Below are 20,611 nucleotides of genomic sequence, written 5' to 3'. Positions count from 1 at the left end.
AGGAGGAGCTGTCTGCACGAACCTCACAACCAGCTTCCTCTCTCAATTCTGCTTCTCTTCCCCCCCGTCTCAGTCTACTAAATGGGAACATGGGGAGGAGCTGGGAATTCTGGAAGGAGGAGGCTGTTGGGAATGTGTAATATTAATACCAGCAGCAGTGCAGGAGGGCATGAGGATGAAAAAATGTAGGACACAAATCCATAAAAAAGCAAGTTTTCTGAAGTTCTGCTACTTGCAGAAGGACCAGTTTCCTTCTCAGAGGCAGAATAAGCCGCTATGCTGGCACAGTTCTGACCTTCAACTTTATGTGAGAATCATTCTGTAGGACGTGATTGAGATGGAAAAAGTCAAATTAGCGATTTTTCAGTCCCAGAACCCACATTAGCATGCATTTTTGCTAATATCATGCAAAACATGCTATTTGGATGTCCCCAATATATTACTTCTATATTCACCTCAGAACGGCTAGGAAGTTAATTTTATCCTGCTGTCCATTTCTCATTTAATCAGTAATACAAGTTTTCGCACTAACACTTTATCAGCTATGCTTTCATGTTCTCCAAATGACTGAAAAATAGCACTGCACCAAATTTGCCAGCTATCAGCAAAACCAAGCTGGCTATTCCAGTTTGGGGAACACTTTTCACATAGTTCTTTCTCACTCTTCCCAAGGCAAATGCTTGGGAAAGCTTATTTTATAGGCTGCTTTGCCAGGCAGACATCTTAATCATACAAAACGTCTCCATTTCTGCTGGTTCTTCTTTTATTTAGTTTTTATGATCCTCTAAAAGAATTTGAATGTTACCTTGTAAAACAAGAATTCTTTATTGCCAGGATGGGTATTATACTTTCTGGCTTACGCATTCTCGTAGGTATTTGACAAATGCACAGACAATATATATCATCATCTATTCCAGTAACCCATTAGAAATGGTACAGGAAATTTCCTCTTAATCTCATATCCAAATTATTTTGCAAAGTATTTGTGCAAAATACCATATCATTCAACTCGGCATGTTGACATCTGCACAGCATTTTAACCAGAACAACTTTTGATCTTTGCTGTTCAACCTAAGATTGACAATATTCTATACTCCCCCCCTTTCAGTGTGCTTAGTCTCCATGGAGACCAGAGGGCTATCACCCTTTTTTCCTTCTTTTTTTTAATTAACATCATGGCCATATGCCACTGGAGTGCAAATGCAGTGAAATTTTCATGGGCTTTCCACTCCATTTCAGTGGGATTATAGGTCAGTGAACCTTGAACAGGGAGAGCTAAATACGGTGCCTCCTGATAGACTATAAAAGCAAAGTTAACATGCCTAAGGAAGAGATTCAGTAAAAAACAATAGTTAAGTGCAGGACTGCTAGAATGATGTCTGCCGTATCTCTATATTTGTTTTTCATAAGCCTTCCATCCAAGGTTTTCAAAAGCTTTTACATGCACTAAGCACATAATTCTTAATATTATCACCTCAGTCTCAGGAGCTAGACAGCATTATTGTTCCCACTCTTACACGTGAAAAACCGAAGCCATGAACGTACCATCACCCGTGGAAGGTCCCACCGAGCGTGATGCCGTAACTTGCAGCTGCCGGCAGGGCAGCCCCGCTCGCTCCCCGTGTTCTCGGTACCCTCGCACGGACTGCAGCTCCTCCTCCCCTTCTGGCACTCACTGGGGGTTTTCAATAAGCCATTTTGGGGAAATAACACAATGTTTCTATAGCATTGGTTTATGACAGTTTAGATGCCTGAACCAGCTCCCTGCGAGTTCCGGCCACACAGGAACAAGCAGGAGGGGACAGAAGGTACTCAGATGCCACCTCTGTGCTCCAGTCCCGGCCCTTTCCTCTACCTTAGCTAGTGAATCTTGTTCTACAACCCGCTGCACTACTCCTCGACATCTAACCAGTCATTTCCTTCCTAAACATTCTGGTTTTCCTCATGTATTTTTATTTAGCTACCTACACATTCATCCATACTGTGTAGCCCTAAATCATCAGTGCATTCTTGGGATGAGAGTATCCCCTACAGACTCTGATCAATCAATCAATCAATCAATCATATTTTAAGATCCAAGCATCACATTACAAGACATCCGTGCCTTGAATAGCTCACAGTTTTAATAAAGCAGGCAAGGAATAGGAAATTACCATACTTGTTAACAAATCTGCAGTTGAGGCATATCATTCTTAAATTACATAAGCTCAAAATAAGTTGTGGACACTCTGTGACCTGCATCATGCACAAGCACATTAAGTCGACTGTGTTATAAATACAGCAATACATGCATTTGGTAATTGAATGCATACAATGAAAGTAACTCAGTTCATCCAACACCCCTTTTTTTCCGTTGGAATTAATTACGTTCAGCAACCTCTCTGGCAACAGTATATACAAGGACTTGATCTCCTTTCAACCAACCTGCCTTGTCAGGCTGGAGCAACGGGAGCAGCGGTTGACACTGACTGCTGCCCAGAACGCCTCACGAGTTTCAACACTTGCTGCAGGCCATTTGTCTTTTGTTATCACCTTGCACTCTTCTTTTCCTTGTCTTCATTTAAAAAACAATAAAAGAAAACACGAAAGAGTGAAAGGTAACAGTCTCAGGTCAATACCTTTTGTGAAATGAACTAAGAAAAGTTTGGAAATAAAATCACATTTTTCTATCAGGGAAAGACCCCGACACCAAAACATGTTCCTCCTCTCTGCCCTTCTTAACAAATTAATTGGGGTTGTAGTCTCAAGTGCTTGCAGAAATGTGCGGAGGAAAAGCTATTGACTATGTGATTTTGAAGAGGGATGAGGTGACGGTGCTTTGTTTTGTGTACTGTATGTGCATCAACCAAGGATCTATACACACGAAGTGATGGGGCTGATCAATCTTTATTCCTAGACAATCAAACAGAGCTGCGTCTTCAAGTCCCTTTACTGACAGCTCATAAAACGATGGTATTGATCACAACGCCTAAATTTGTAGTTTTAACAATAAAAGCAATTTGTTTAGGGAGGGAAATAGCTGTATGAGGTGAATGCATGTGGTTTATTAACTTGCGAAAATAATTCTTCTAAGCAATAATGTGAAAGGTTAGACAGAACTTTTTAACCTTGAAGATCTGACTTCCATTTTCCCTACTAAGGCATTTTCCTCTTAAAAAATATATATATTTTAGATTTTGGAGTCAAGGGAGTCAGCAAGGCACGCCTGTCACATTCGTCACGGCTCCATGAGGATGGAGCAAGGAAAATCCAGCTTCCTATAGAGCTCTGCCTCATGGCTGATTGGCTCTCACGTCCAAGAAAGTCCAACTTCTTATTTAAGATTTTTCCATAATTGGCTACTGATAAGAATTCAGCTGCCTGGGGGACTCTAATGTCTTTTTCCTCCACTGTCTGCCTATTTACATGAAACATATAAGAACAGACCCATCTTGGAGTCAGCTATGCTGCTGTCACATTTAAAACCAACATGCACAGGCAGCATAAGGCTCATTTCCTTGGAAAACCTGGCTGAAATCCTCCTTCTTCCCCAAAGGAAAAACAATGAGATTCAGGAAAAAATGACCTAGCTATAGTCACTTGCTTTATTTACTTCATTAAAAATGACAGATGCATTCTTGAGTTAGCACATGTATAGTGCTGCTAGCTGTGTTTATGACATAAATAAGCATAAATTCTTTACTTCGAAAAAAATCATACACCTATTATTAGCGATGGATCTGCACAGCATGCTAAGGTACTCAAATATACATATTCTCCTGTTGACATCTTTCTAAAATAGAAGGAATATTATAATGTTTAAAATAGAAAGCATGAATATTGTTGACGTATAAACAAAAAAGAAAGTAACATCTACATGGTGCAGAAACAGTATGTAAATTAAGACCTAATGTAGCTGCAGAAAAAACCTCATATTTTAGGAGAATAAAGCTTGAAGAATTAACTTGACGTCTTTAGGCACATTTATTGAGATGTTAGCACAGCACAAATTTCAGGTGAATTTAATCTAAAATATATTGAAATTGCAATCACCTAATAATGCATATATACATGTAACTTAATTTGAATTATTTAGTAGTCATGGAAATGATTCTTAAGGTTTGCTATGCAGCTGTACTGATCTTTCTCCAGTTCTGCCTGGGCCCGTGGGTGTATAGAGCAGCAGCAGCGGGCACTTCTCTGCAACCACGGCGCGTGTTTGTCTTTGAAAGTTCCTGGGGTTTTTCAAATCCCCACATCTCTTGGCTCCAGTTTTATTGAAGACTCTGGGAATTTCAAGCTGCTTATGGCCAGTGCCTTCACATCTGCTTAATGCTGCTCAGAGCAATGACACTCGCTTCTACTAGAACAGAAATGATGCAGATTCTGGTATTACCTACAATAAAGTTAAATCCTTCTCAAGTACTATCCATAGAAAATCAAAAGCATTAAATTATTGTCTTAATTCTTTCCTAGACCTCCCTCTGCATTCCTTTTCTGCAGAAACACCTTCCTCTAAAGGAACAGCACCTTTTAACAGAGCACATGGCTCTGTTAGCTTTAATGGCTTAGTTTTGTGACAATTAAGGCAGAGATATTCAGCAGAATAAATTAAAATTTGACATAGCAAACTGTTTGAAGTGTCCTTTAATCCTCTGAACGATTTTACAAGTTCAACTGGTTATTTCATGTAGAGATCAGACCAAAGCAACTCTCTCCTCCCCCTCCTCCTTTTCCTCTTGTGAAATAGCTGTGACAGCCTGGAGAAATATTGTCTATCTTGGTTCCAGCTACGGCCCTGAAGGTGGAAGCTGGAGATGAGTTCAATACAGCTTGTTTCATTGCTAATTTTGGAGGGCATGTAGAGCTGCTTGTTCCCCTGGCTTAACAGACAAATTGACTTTCTAATTTTAGAACAGAAGAGTTCTGCACACTCACAGACCAAAACTGCTACTTTTCTGATGGATTCAAGTGGAGATTTTTGCTTCTTAAAACCATAGAATCGGAGCGACTTCGAACTTGCCAGGAAAGATGGTGTTGAGGAATGTCACCCCAGAGGCAGCATTCTCAGAAGAAAAGGTGAATACAGAAACAGGGAGCCAAAGAAAGGCTCAAACACACACAGTTTGCTATACTCACAGCTGAGGAACGGCCACATCTCTGCCTTGGCCCCCGGAACCCTCTGCCTGGCGGGGAGTGGGGACGGCAGATCATCCACACGAGGCAACCTGAGCAAGACACAGCACTAGCGTCCATCGGGAGAGTGTTTGGACCATTACCACCACTGTTTTTAACAGGATTTACAGACTATCCTAACCGGCAATATAGAAAACCAAATGCATTTCCTAAATCTACATTAAAAGAATGTTGGGGCTGCAAATCCAGCAATGTACTTTAGCCCTTCCTGCGTTAGCAGTGTGAAGATCATCATCATACACATCTTGCTTTTTCTCTTTGTCTCTGTCCAAATGTTTGCATTTTTTACTCTGCCCCGGCACAATCCTTCCCTTTGCCACTTTCTGAAGTTCCATTTCTTGTATTACTTTGTTATGGAAAAATAAATACTCAGTCTCTCAAGTGAAAGGGGATGAGAACATGATGTTTCACCCCAGCTGGCCAGCAGATCTATATACACAGGATTGTGCTCGCCAATAAATAATTCCCTTCCTAGAGTTGTTTTCACCTATCTGATAATAGTGCATTCTTTTATAACTTCGTTCTTCTATAACTCTGTTTCTGACGGAAGCATCTGGATTATCATTAGCAGTCCATTAGAGATTCCTCAATGTGTTTACCAGTTGTGATTAAAATTGGAGAACAAAATCTTTATTTGTGGTTTATCCAAGAAGCAGAAGCAGCATTTCCTTTCATAAACAAGATTAATCCCTTAAACCTCTGTATAGGAGATATTTTCCTAGAGTTATATAAGCATCACAGAAGTGCCAAAACTAGAAACCTAAAGTAAGGAGCAAAACGCTGCTTTTACAAAACAACTGCTGATTCCCACCATCTCAAAGGCTTGATCAGAAGGCTACTTTTCTGAAACTGTGCATTTATCCCCATGCTCTGGAGACAGTTAAATCTTTGATCATTTGCTGCTTAGAGCCACTACAAACAAGATTTATTTTCATGTTATTTATGAGAACAAAGTCTTGATTTTTGAATAAATAGTAATTTTTCATCAAGACATTGTAAATTCTCCTTGAGACTCTTAAGGACTAAGTCTGGGGTTTATCTCACTAAAAAATACATAACAAATGTAAAATCCACCCACAACCCCTCTCTTCCACTGAACTCTTTCAGTACTGGGGCCTATATTATTCAATATATTCATCAATAATTTGGACGAGGAAACAGAGTGCACTACCAGCAAGTTTGCTGATGACACCAGGCTGGGAGGTGTGGTGACACTGGAAGCTGTGCTGCCATCAGAGACCTGGACAGGCTGGAGGGCAGCACAGGGCAACAAAGATGCTGCAGGGAGTGGAGCATCTCCCGTGTGAGGAAAGGCTGAGGGAGCTGGGGCTCTGGAGCTGGACAAGAGGACACTGAGGGGTGACCTCATTAATGTTTACAGATATCTAAAGGGTGAGTGTCAGGAGGATGGAGCCAGGCTCTTCTCGGTGACAACCAGTGACAGGACAAGGGGCAGTGGGTTCAAACTGGAACACAAAAGGTTCCACTTAAATTTGAGAAGAAACTTCTTGTCAGTGAGGGTGTCAGAGCCTGGCCCAGGCTGCCCAGGGGGGTTGTGGAGTCTCCTTCTGTGCAGACATTCCAACCCCCTGGACACCTTCCTGTGTAACCTCATCTGGGTGTTCCTGCTCCATGGGGGGATTGCACTGGATGAGCTTTCCAGGCCCCTTCCAGTCCCTGACATTCTGGGATTGTGATTCTTGGTATTGAACATGGGTAAACTCAAACTTGATTCTCTATTAGAACCAAAAAAGAATTGCAACATAGACAGTATGTATGCACTGTGCATGTGTATCTCCAACAAAGTATAGATAGTAGTGAGAGTGTATTTCCAAACTATAAGTCTCAGGTAGGAGGGAGATGTTATTTCGAAAAGCACATCACATAGAGACTTGTTGGAGTTTGTCTGCCAAATTCTTCTCTGCACATACTCCTATGGAAAAAGTACCATGTGTTCATGTAAGTAAAACTGGTTTTAATGAATATGCATGAAAGATTAATTCTAAGATGTCCTAATTTCTGAAACTTTTGAAAGCTTTTCGCTTATGGATGTTGACAAATGCATAATGTATGTACAACATACATAACATGTTGTACATACATTATACTTATTAATTCTGTTATAGTAATTTTTTGTCCTCTTCTATGCCTTTTGCTTTCCTTGCCTTAGCTCCTTCACACAAAGATCTGCATGTGCCTGTTAAGAAATTAATTGCTTCAACAATTAACAGGAAAATGCATCTCAGAGGAAACACTTCATCATCGATCTGTTTCCAGGTACAATATTTGCCACTTAGGAATAGATTAATTGGATTGAAAATTATTCAAGATAATTATTTTCTTTCTAGTTTAAGATTAACTGTAAGAGTCAAATAAACTGAAAATGAAGAAGTTCCACCCAGCACTTGCCATTCTCCTGAGCTTTCCCTGATGTGCCATGGACACACAGTCCTGTTTTCTAAGACGCTGCTCATTCTGTGCCCAGGCTTTCCTGAACGAGCATCACATCACAGTCACATTGGCGCTTTTATCTCCACAGACATATATTTCGTGGTCTCTTGGTATGATGGCTTTCATCTTCAGTATGGGATAAGAGCACAGCTGCACTTGCCAGTGCTGCTATAAACAAACCTATGGAGACTCTGGTGCATTAAGGTATAGCTGAAACAGGAATTATATAAATATCAGACACAGATGCTTTGGGATTGATTTTACAGTTGATTTAGAAAGGCAGAGTAAGAAATAGAAGATCACAGAATCACAAAGTAATATAGTCTCACTTTTGGCAGTATAAATTGGATATCTATCCCGTTCCACCATCCCCATGCTGAGGTTCACAAAACTGGGATTTAGGAAACCTTCCAGTGAATAAAGACTTTAAAAAAAGATAGCTTGTCAACATTGAAGGTATTCTACAAGTGTTACAGCTCAAACTGAGGAAAAGACAGGCATGCATTCTTGAAATATGCCAGAGAAAAAATTATGTTGAGAAACAACACAGATAGTAGCCATCCATTCAGCTAATTGCACATTTGAATGTAATTCAGGTAATCCCTGAAACTAAGAATAATATTAACACATTTACATAAGTGCAGGCAATCCCTCAACTACCACCCTGACAAGGAATTTCAACCACAGAGACACCTGCCAGCCAACTGATCCCCTCATCTCCTTTGGAGCATCAGCCGGCGAGCAGGAGAAGCGGCGCGGGCTCTTCGTGGAGGGACGCGCTGCTGGGGCGGCTGCGCCGGGGCCGGCCTGGGCACAACGGCAGAGCTGCCACAGCTGCTCACTTTGTGAAGTGTATCTCATATGGAATCAGATTCATACTTCTTGCATGGAAAAGCTCTTGGGGTTCCTAAGCAAGAACCAGAAACATACCTTGTAATAATTCCTGTACTTTTCTTGCTGTAGAAGCTATAGCCTGGTTCTCCACTCCTACACACTTGAAAATGCAGTTTTCTCTAACTTCTTACGTAACATCTTTTCTGTGCATTCTATCATACATAAAACACATGATTCATAAACTTACACAATGAGGATGGATTTCAAATTGAAAGATTCAGACTTTAAAAGGGATGTACATTTAAAGTGTATTAACATTAAAGCAGCTCATTAAAACAGCCCTATATAACACTAAAACCTGGAAAACACTTGCAGAAGATAGTTTGCTGGGAGGGGTGGAAGTTGGTGCAGATGACCATGCAGGGGAGGAATGAATCACATTACACACTCCTTCCATGTAACCCAAAATATCCGGTGATCACACAGCTCTGCCTATGGAATCCTACATGTCAGTTTTATATCCTGTTGCTGATTTTTACATTTGAGTATGTGTATGGATGAATGTTGGAATCAACGATGCCCACAAAGAGAAGGCATCCTCAAGGCATCTTCTATTGGTATAAAAGTCAATAGAAACACTTTCAAAAGAGGTCTCAGACACAGCGCCAGTTCTGGAGAGCTCCACATGAACTCCTGGGAGGTTTTTCCTGAGTAGAAGACAAAGCAAGCAGCCTTTGGTGCAAGTTGACCCTCAAGGGACCAGCTTGAGATGTCTGTTTAACTCCTGCTCTGCCACACTCCCCACATGACCCAGTTATTGAGCCTTGTGCAGTTCCAGGGGGTCATCAAACAACACAACACTGGCTTCTGCACTGTCTTAGCGATGAGGTCAGTGCAGCGCCCTGCTCGGTGTATGGACTGACATGGAGCTCATCCTGAGCCTGGCTACGTAACCCCATTCCTCTGCATGCACAGAAACCCTCATAGGTGATGTCATGTATTAGTCTCAGAACTGACCCTAAAGTTAAGCCTGTGTCCCCTCTGTGCCTCTGTCGTGCTGGGGCAGCAGCCCTGTCTTACTCTATAGAGGTGGTTAAAAAGCCAAGAGTTGACCAAGGTGAAATAATTAGAGGATGACTTATATCTGCATCATCAGATCTTTAATGCTGCAACTAGTTTGTTCACGTCATCAATAAACCTATAAGCTAAGACCAGAAGCCATGAAATAACTCAAATATCCAGTGAACTTCAGCCTTGTACTTGCAGTTGGAATTCACTTCGGATTAGCTTTATTATTTATATGGATGCTCAATTGTATTCTACAATTCTGCCAACCTTCTGATCCACGCTTTGCTGTATGGTGACTTATACGTGACAGTTAGATTTAATGACTTTTTTTAATCCAAAAAATGGGAATCCCCATGTCTCAATAGCAACAGGCATATTTTCAGCCTCTGTTCATATTTTAAGTCATTCATTCACTTTCCAAATCTCTGAGTAATTAGTATTACTTCTTACAAGATTTCCTCCAAGGAAAAGAAAAATCAACAGCATCATTAGAGATACTTTCACAAGACACACTTTTGCATTTAATATTAGATTTTTAATAGGCAGGAGATTACTCACTTGCTGTCTCTTTTGTAATAGGCAGCAAACTGGTTTTCTCCCACTGGAATCGTTCTTTAGAGCCCTGGGGCAACTAAAGCTTTAAGGACTACATTGCTAAGTACCACAAACACAGGGCAAGCATGACGATGATGAATCCTTAAGGTTCTTAAGGGAAATCAGACCTCCTCAGGTTTAAAATGATATTTATCACACTGGATAACAACAGGGTAAAAATAGACACTAAATATGCATGAGGTTACCGAGACTGTTGGAAATGTCCTTTAGTTACTTCAGCAGCATACAGAAAGGAGGGAATTTTCCCTACATGGGACATGGCAGAAATACCCATAAAACACCTTCTTATCACCAAGACAGAAAGAGAGAAAAGAGGAAACAAAAAAACCCAAAGTCACAAACACAAAACAAAAAAACCCAGTCTATCTGTCAATGATCTGCCCTCTCTATGACTGACTTCTGTTAGCGAATTATTTACACTTAGACTGTTCCCTCCAATTATTTGATTCCCAGTTCTGCATGCCAAGAACTCTCAATGAAAGGGGATTAAACACCTAACATTATTTATTGTTTACAGATTTTACAGAGACAGATGATTTAATCTGAACAATTACAGTATCTTCTGAAGACTCTCTCTAGACAACTCTTGGCATTTTAGCAAAATCACGTTGATCACTGTGCTACAGAACCTCATTTTATAGAAGATATTATATATCAAAGAAAACAAGCCTAATTACCAGCACATCATAGACAACTTCGTGTCTTGAAAACTTCTTGAAATGTCAAAAATGTAGCTCTCCCTTCTCCCATGTAAGCGTTACAATATAGTCTCTAGTTACCTGAGCACAGGAATCATCAGGATTTCTCAGCCCCTTCTGAGCCACCACAGTAACGGCTGCCGAGGACTGCACCTTTTCTCACATTCCTAGCTAAGCTCATCAACAAGGGAATACTGAGCACCTGTTATAACATTCAATTTTGGTATCATTAGGGAACCTCACATATGCAGTACTTTTTAGATCCTTGCTTTCCATTACTACTTTTGGATATAAAATAAAAATCAATAAAATATAATCCAAAACTACAAAGGGCATAAAAGCTCTCATCTTTCAGATGAGGTAGGACAGGAAATGAAATTCATCCCTCCTTACAAACATGCTTCCTGCAGCCAAACCTCCTCCTGCTGAAAGCTCTGCCCTGGGGTCACAGCTGAACGAGCTGGGACAGGTTATCCTGGTGCCAGCACATGCGAAACAGGGAACTGGTCCAACTCAAACTAAGAAACACTTTCTCAGGTTGTCATCTGCTGTGACACTGCAGAGCATAAACTAGAATTTCTTCTCAGGGTTTCCAGATATACAGAGGCAGACAGCCTAGAGTGGACAGAATAGGTGGATGAGGCATCTGTATTGAAGATGGTGGATGGTCAGTGAATGGCCAGCAGGACACCAGTCTGCAGTCACCACAATCTGTAATTATTCATCAGACTGACTTTCCACTTTGGATGGACTGTCACAAAAGCAGAGTCAAATACAATAATGGCCTAGAAAATGACAAATTTGACCTAGTGGAAAACCCTCTCAAATGAACATGACGTCTTTGACGACATCAATGACGTAACATGGATCATCGTTCCCACACACGCAATGAGAGCTCTCCCCGGGGTGTGCAGTCGCTGGCAGAGCTGCGGCAGTGATCCCAGCTCCCTGCTCCAGCAACCCCAGTCCTAGAAAACCAGCAGGCTCTGGGTTGCCACTGGACATGCGGCTTTCTGTCCCTGAGCCCTTCTGACCCAACTGCAACACCTAGAAGCCAAGGGTGCAATTTTAGGGATACTTCGTCTTTACCACTTTCCTTAGCTCTGCGCATCACCAGAGGAGACGGTAAACACTATACAACTGTACATTGGTATTTCAAAAGAATAATTCCTGAATAAGGGAATTACATTTATTTTCTTTAACTACTTCAAGAGACAGAGCAGCAGTTCAGTGCTAATTGCCACTTTCCCCCATTTCCAGGAACAGTATGTTCACAAAAGAACACAGGAATAGCCATCCTCTCTACGGAGAACCCTAAATTTCAGCTGAGATTAAAGGGAATCATCTGCTTTGTAATGACAGTTGAGCTTCCCTGTGGTATCTCCTTCATGTACATGTCAGAGATACAGGAACAGAGGCCACCCCTAAGATGCCAGAACACCATCTACATGCCTTTGAAGTGCTTTCCTGAAATCTTTTTGTTTTTAAATGAATGAGTCTCTTTCAAACAATCAGGTTGAAAAGTTGGCTAATAATGCCTTTATCTAATAGTTGTTGGTTAATATTTCATCTCTTCTTTTGATTTGCTTCAAGATGATAACCATAAACCCTTTTTTCCCCTAGTATATTAGGATTGAGTAGGATGATTTCAAGAGAGATTCTGCATTTCTTGATAAATAAAATAGTTCTCTTTTTAAAAAAATGAAAAAAGTGGGTCAGCATGTAAAAGAATGATGCACTAAGGCTTGGTTCACACAAATCTATTTTGCCTCAACACCTCAAAGCGTTCTCATCTAAGTTTTCAAATGAGAAGTAGAAGTTTGTGTCTAAGTGCTTTCAAACGGTGGAATGTAAACACGACTTCTGAGCTGTTTAGTACTTTCACATCATCACAACGTAGAGAGTCTTAGAACCCTGGAGGCTTCAAAAATCACAGGAAGGTAAAGAAAAACCCAAACAGTACACAGCATGAAACTCTAAATCTACACAGGATAAATATACTTACAGCCGATCATCACCCATATGCCTAGGAAGTATAAATGGAGGTAAACTGGTATTTCAGAATTAAATTAACCTATTATATATGCCCAATATTACATAACTTAATGTATTATATCAGCAGCAATGATGCTGAGTGAATAACTAGATTTCAAGGCCGAGGGCTGAGTCATTATTCTCAGAAAGTAATTTTGAGCCACATATGAGTTATTCCTCCCTCTCCCTTTTTCTTGCCTTTGTTTCATGATGATAAACTGAAGCTCATGTGATTCACACATGTTGTGATGGGATAAAATACACTGGAATTTCTTTTTGCTTCATTACACATCTTTTCTGTAATTCCACTGAGCAGAAAATTCCCTTTCCAAGCAGTAATATACCTCTGGTTGGTAAAGTCACATGAGCACATTAATAGCAAGGAAAAAAAATAATGGTGATCTAAACCATAAAACTATTTTTATGAAGCATTTTGATGAACACCAACAAGAGACTTAATATAATTATTGTGGCTATTAGGCTGTTATTTATGTCATCTCTGTTGCTTCAGAAGCATTTTAGGATTATAGCACTCCTGAGAGTCTATCTAATGTATTGGCAGATGTAACACATAAGACAATGATACTGTTACAAAAGGAAAGCTAAATGTTAAATAACTAGATTTGAAAATGAGAAATATAGGGCACCAAGGATAATGGCATAACTGTAATAAAAAGTACTGTGTTGGAAAAGCAATGGCAATGCTGCCATACAGTTTCCTGTCCCCTGTTATTATCTGATGTCAAGTTAATTTCTTGTATTATAAAAGTGTTAAGAAAATTAAGCATTGAAATATGGTATCATGAAAAAGGAGATACACAAGAACAAATGAGAGATACAACCCAGAAAATACTTTCATTGTCTCTTACTATGTCAATATTATCAAGGACTGATTTAATCACTCATAGTTCAAAATGAATATAAGTTTCTCTGCTAATAGCAGGACCAGCATCTGGTTTCATGCAGCGTAAGCCAATGACCCCTTCAGTGCTATAAAACTGGACCCCAAAAGCACAAGCGGGAAAGCATCACAAGAAGTGCTATCTTTGTAACATTTCCAACAACAAGCATAGCAAGGAAATCGCTGAGCAAGGTTTACCCATGATCTAGTTCAAATACATTTGGAGATAAGGCAGTAAACGCTCAAATCCAGACACTAAGGTTCTACTCAGAAATGACCAAGCTTCGTCTACAATCGTTTTGCATTTGCTCGAATCAATGGCCTCATTCCTGCCATAAGCACAATAATGTATTCTCCAATGGAACAACAAACATTTGTACCCAAAACTCTAAACATGAATAAAATATTACAAGAGGATCATGACATCCACCAGTGTCATATCAGAGCATCTTGCTTAATGTCTCCACAGCAGCTACGGGTACAGGAAAGCGCTACCAATCGCGTTTTGTAGACGAGGAAAATCCAACACTATCTGCATCTTTTCCCACCTCAGTCATTTTCCAAGCCCATCGCACCTGTTGTGCTCCAGTCTCATTTTCCAAGCCCATCGCACCTGTTGTGCTCCAGTCTCATTTTCCAAGCCCATCGCACCTGTTGTGCTCCTGTCCCACGGAGACACAGGGGAGCAGACAGGAATCCACAGCTTGCACTCCGCGCTGTTCTCCGTCATCACTAGTGCAGCAGAGATGCTCAGTTTCAGGTACAATAAGAAACAGCACTAACCCAAGAAAACATTCTGAATATGCTTGATCTTTTAATCTCATCACCTCACTACACGAGGAAGTAAGAAAAGGAAAGATCAGCCAACTTCCAAAGCAAATAAGCAAAGGATGGCACATATTAAGATGTATCTCCCTGATTCAATCAGCACTTAAGTGTTTCCAAAGTCACATTTCTAAGCCAGTGGTCAAGTCCCATCACACTTTTTGGTCACTTACATGACAAGAGAAGGCTGGAAGATAGATGCTGCTCAGAGAACAGAAGTGCTGTATGGACGCTACTAGTAGTAGTAAACCCATCTGATAATCTCATGGGTCAGGATTTAGAGTGTTACAAAATTGTTATTGCCCGAGAATGAAATCAGAAGAATCGGGAAGAACTTTATAATTGCTTCACCATTAATCTGGAACACTGTCACAAGTCCATAATAAGCAAGGCACTGAGAACTTCTAATCATATTTGACAGATGGGCTTAATTAGTTATTCTCATACAGACTCATAATATTTGCTGTTAATATTCATTCTAAAACACCCTGCTGGCTGTGATAATATTTATATGTTAATCCTGTTACAATAAGCTTTTGGTGCCAAAACCTCTCCAAATAAAATGACTGATATATTTCAGACTCTGATAAAGAAATGCTCGGGCACCCTGGCTGGGTGTGGGCCTTGCACTAGCGCCTCCTCAGTCCAGGAAATTACACCTGTCACGGTACATTAGCTTTATTAACATGATTTTCTGATCCATGTAAAACTATCAGAAACACAAAAGTCTCGAATCTTTAGTTAATTAACATTGCCACCTTTGCATTCACGTGATCAGATATCTGATGTCTAAGAGTCATTAAACAATATGCAAACAGAGTTTGTTGAATTTCTAAATGAGCTATGGAGGCAAACAATCAGGCAAGAAACACCAATATTTAGCTGTTACCCATTGTGCATTTCCAGTGACATCAAACATGACAAGGTAAGGAAAAAAACTGGTTCCCAAGAAGCATTGAGCGCATTCTCTTTCCCCATCTAATCCTTCATCTAACTTCCTAAAATGAATAGCAAGCCAGATATGACTCAATTTAATGAGGAACACAACATACTGAATAAGACATTGCAAATATTTTACATTTGTTTACAAACGATGAGGAACGAGTTCTCAAAAGGGAGAAAACCACAAAGTCGCAGCTGGGAACTCAGAGTAAGTCGAACCAGAATTTCTGAGAGAGTTACACAAACACCTTGTCCTCACTTGAAGAAAAGAAACCCTAATATGTGTATGAGCTCACACTTCTAATAAACATGAAGCAATGCTTACACTCAGCATGTCAAAGTATACAGAAACCACAACCACTGCATCAAAGGTGACATAAGGATTTCTTTTCCTGTGTGCAAGGGGTCATTTTGAAGGTTTGCCACTGAATGATGAATAGGGAAGGGAAATAAGTTGCCAAGCTCCAGTTCACCCTTGAGGTCACATTATATTTTCCTGATGAGGAAGAGAAACCAGGCAAATGCTCTGTATGGACCCAACGAAGTAAAGTGTGATGGAAAACTCATTGAAATAATCTTTCATTCTGATCCAGTGCCCATTTCAGTCAATGGAAATATTCACACGCTGCCTTCAAATAGCTCTGAACTGGGATGTTAAAGCATCCGCCGGACAGCCCGTGCTGGGCAGCACAAGCTCTGACCGTGGCATACATACACTTCACTGCTTTGACCAATGAAATCCAGCCAGGCACAAGGCAATATACGGTTCAGATGAGAAAATTCAGGATACTGTAGCACAGAAATTGTCTAGAATCTGAGTTATAATGAGGAGAAAGTGTTTCAGGTCATGATTATGAAGGGAAATTCTTCCCTTCCTCTTTTGTTCACAGATTGCAAAGACATGAAACTTCCCAGTTATTAGACTCAGAGGGTATTTATTTAGAAATTCTAAACCCCACAGTAAATCCTCAAAGCCTATAAGATTTTGTAAATTCCAGAAGTAAATCACAGCACAGGACGTCCACATCATACGTTTTCTAACAGCAATACCAAACACAATGCACAGGCAGGCAGGCAGATCCTTATAAATATGAATATAAACTTGACCTACAGTTCCAGCAACAATGAACACGAAGCAGCAAATTACATAAAAATGCATTCATTAAAGCAATTAGTTACGATTAGAAAAGGAACATCCACCTTTCAGACAAAGGCTGTTTAAGACAGGTCAGTGTGCCAAGTTGTTCCACAATGGGAATGGAAAATCTATTCTCTTCTGCAGATTAAAAATCCACATAAATATCGCCACCAAAAACATCAGTTTGACACCCAGAATAAAGTTTCATTTTTTTCTGGCTAAAACAAACACACAACCACCAAACCAAAAAACTGCGCCACAAACAGCCCTATAATTACCCTCTGCTACAATGCCTGGCAGCAAATAAGGTGAAGAGACTAAACTAGTCACGACCTAATTCTAAGAGATTACATATATTCTTCTAAATACCATGGGAAAACAATATTTTCTTCTAGTTTTAACTTCCTTGAAGTATTATGATTGAATAACATTTTGTTCCAAGTCCACGCGGCACAGCTAGCGAAGCGCTATAAAATAAAGACAGCCCCAGCTTTCCCAAAAGCACTTTCATCCTGCGCTATAATAAAACTTATTAAAATCACAGCAAAACGCTTTGAAAAGGAAAAACAGCCGTCAGTTATGAAAAGCCAGAGTGCTGGCAATGCCCTACCTGTTTTCAGAGGCGGCAGATTTCCTCTGGCAAACAATAACAGCTGGCGCATATTTCCCGGCGTAATCCACGTTCTCTCTGATGTCCCATAAGTAGGGGCTGCTGGCTCTGACACTGAAAACGTTCACACCTTTCTTCACCTTTGCCCTGGGAGGACAGGAGGATAATTCACCAATTAGATGCAAAATGTCAGCTTGATCTGTTACTTATTTCTTCATTATTACCACCCCGCAGAAAACACTACCGCTCGTTAGAGTTTGACAGTATTACAAGGAAAAGACTATATTTGCTATACAACAAGATTATATTGACTCAACAACAGCTATGTTTTTATATGTTTTATTAACGAAACTGGTAGAGAATCAAGAAGAAACAAAACCAAAAGCCAGCCTTAGGCCATAGCACAGTCTGCCCTGGCTCTGCTGGCATGTGTGCCACAGCCTCACCTTAACCCAGAAAGCTGTGCAGGGCCTCCGTGCTGCTAAATCAACAGCCACAAACCAAAAATCGATTACATTTCTCACTTGTATTTTAAAATGCATTAAAAACCAGATTACAATAACTGTATGAACATGGACATACAAGGACCGCCCTCTTATTTTCCATCCGGAACCCTTTGGAAATACCAGTGATGAGGTAAACCAGAAAAAAAATGGACACAAAACCAGAAAAACAAGCTGAGTTCGTTTATCCTGCCATTCACTTTATACAACGACAAACTGCCATCCTGCACTAATGTTTCCAAACAAACGCGGATCCTTGCGTACACTCCTCGGGTAAGTGCAGTCTATGGATCAAGATTTCTTAGAAGAGCTGTTGTTAAGGTCTAATTTAGTCATCTGTTAAAAGCTCCAAACCCCTAATTTTATTGAAAACAATATCACAACAAGATTGTTGTTTTCTACAGAATGAGAGGTTAGGAACTCTTTTTGAAGAATTAGTTAAACACACTTCTAGAATTATCACAAAAGCTTCGATTCCCCAATCCCAGGAGTTGTTTTTCCCTCTAGTGTGTCTCGATGCTGCGTTTGCCACTCTTGAGATTTGCAGAATTTTCTTCTCCCTATTTCCAATAGCAGTAGCACTTCGCAATTACCAAAGAATGACCTGGATGAAACAGGGTTAATAATAAGCGAAGGTATGTTATTTGTCAGCAGATAAAACCGAAGATACCTGAGGTGAAAACACTCTGACTGCCGTCAGGGCTCAATTACTTTGCTGCAAATGCGCTTTATTGAATTGCCTGGCTGCACAGGGCGAGCGGGTCCGACCCCGCGGCTGCTCCGAGCGCTCCGGCGCGGCCGCGCGGTTCAGCCACAGTTCAGCCGGCTCACAGCGCTCCACCGCAACACGGAAAGAGCGCGTGACAAAGCTGTTTCACAGGTAACGGTCTAAGCACAAGAGCTCTGCTTAAAACAGCGTGGCTGGGCAGCAGCAAGTAAAGTTATTCGAGTATTTTATGCCCAAGACTTCACTTTGGGCCAGATTCTCCTTTGGAAAAGAGGAGGAAGGAAAAGACTTATTAATATTGCAATCGTGGCTGGTTTTAGGTTGTTGTGGGGTTTTTTCGAGCAAGGAGCCTATCCAACTAAATGCTTTCATGGGCATTTCTACAAGCTGTTATTTACTCCTGGATCGCTGCTCTCAGTGCAGCATATTGGCTACTGAGACTCATAAGCAGCTCAGCCCTTGCACCAAATCAATCATGGCAAACAAAGCCCGTGGGAGCCCCTGATTCCTGAAACCTGTCAGTGCTGACAGGGTACAAATTGAGGGAAGGGAGAGAGTAAAAAACATGGAAGGAACTCCCCGAATCAATACATCACACCTGAAATCAAGGAAATACATTTCCTAAGTGCATAGAGATAGCGATTCCCAATTCTGTCTCATGACCCGGTAAACACTATATTTACTCTAGTGATAAAAGAGGCTTCAACTTGACCAATTAAAATGCAGGCAATGTCCTTTCTCATTTATCAAAGTGTCTGTTTTAGCATCTCCCAGTTTTTGCAGTTTACAACCAGTTAGCGCTCAGCTCTCAGCCCATGTCATTACTGCAGGCTGGTAATGGCTGTGAAATCGTTACTTAAGTGTTGGATAAAGTGGAACAGCTGGCTGGTGAAAATACCAGCGTTGCAGCATGTGTGCTGCTAAGTGCCATGGTACAATGTCAACAGAGTGTCTGGTTTGAAGCACCGCAGGGAAGGGAAAGAGCAAGAGAGCACACACACGCACAAATTCACCCTCCAGACGTGCAGGAGATCAAAGACAAGGAAGGTGCCAAAGACGCGGATACTCAGCCACGGGCAAGACCCCCTCCACCTTTTATTCCTGACAATGTCCCGCATGCAGCATACAAATATCACACATCCCTCCATTTCAAAACAAAGTGCAAATAAACAGAGAATCTAACCCCTAAGCAGCTCTAAATAAAGGTGGTTTACACCCATGACATTGAATCTAGTTTTCTATTACTGTGAGCACTCAGGGCAAAGATCTGCGAGAACCTTTCATGCTGCTTCTGAGCAAGTGAGCTACGTTCAACATCAAAGGAATACAAAGAAAAGGGAGGCTGGTAACACAGGTGCTACCACTGGCTACCAACGTGTTACGAGGGGAGACTAGAAGGTGGCAGATAAATGGTGCGCAGAGGGGTAGGTTTTCGAGAGCTTCTGAATTTGCCTTGTCACCAAATCTCCCCAAAGCACTTCATGAATAACTTAAGGGGGTTTCTATTTCTGTTTATCTGCAGTATTTTTTCCTGCCCAGACCCTCATCTTAACCCACAAATGGAGAGAGACCAAAGTGGTGTGTAGCTGTGCAGGACAGCTGTGTTCATTTTACTAATATTCACCACCTTTGGACTGTGACAGCAATAATAGTTGTAGGAGAGGCTTCTGAAAGCAAAGACAGGCAAAATGTGAGTTAAAATGGACCTCAAGGACCTCAAGTAATTCTGTTGCTGCACATCGCATAAATAAAACCTTTTTGATACCAGAACCCTTTAGTCTGACATTTCCATCTCGATGTTTCATCTCCATCCCCTCCCAGAGGTGTAAGAAGGACTGGTTGGAATTTGTGTCCCCAGCATTTCCACTTCTCATTTTAGGTACAACATTAGAGTGATGCTAAACTTAAGGCCACACTCTTCTTCTTCCATCCCTCTGTAGTTTCATTGGGTTTTATGGCTAATATAGGACAGAATTTGAGCCCGAAAGAGATTCACCTCTTTGAAAATCAGTCAAAAATGAAATGTGTCTCGTTGAGAAAACAGGCAGAGCTCAGTCTGCTTTTGTTAGACCTAAAGCTTATTTGCAGTG

The 20,611-nt window shown here is 40.8% G+C and overlaps 1 protein-coding gene across 1 annotated transcript in view; it reads right to left on the bottom strand.

Annotated features, from left to right (window-relative positions):
- The window catches only part of TMEM132D (transmembrane protein 132D), a gene marked incomplete at both ends in the record, with an annotated part of 200,627 nt that overhangs the window by 109,997 nt on the left and 70,019 nt on the right, over positions 1-20,611 (bottom strand). The window contains one exon of the mRNA XM_082066324.1: positions 17,292-17,438. Coding sequence (XP_081922450.1) covers positions 17,292-17,438 — 147 coding nt within the window. The remainder of the gene's footprint in view (positions 1-17,291; positions 17,439-20,611) is intronic.

The sequence above is a fragment of the Streptopelia decaocto genome, assembly GCF_964273445.1.
Source record: "Streptopelia decaocto genome assembly, chromosome: 15".
Lineage (NCBI taxonomy): Eukaryota > Metazoa > Chordata > Aves > Columbiformes > Columbidae > Streptopelia > Streptopelia decaocto.
Note: the sequence above shows the minus strand (reverse complement) of the source record. Positions and strands in the feature narration are given on the sequence as shown.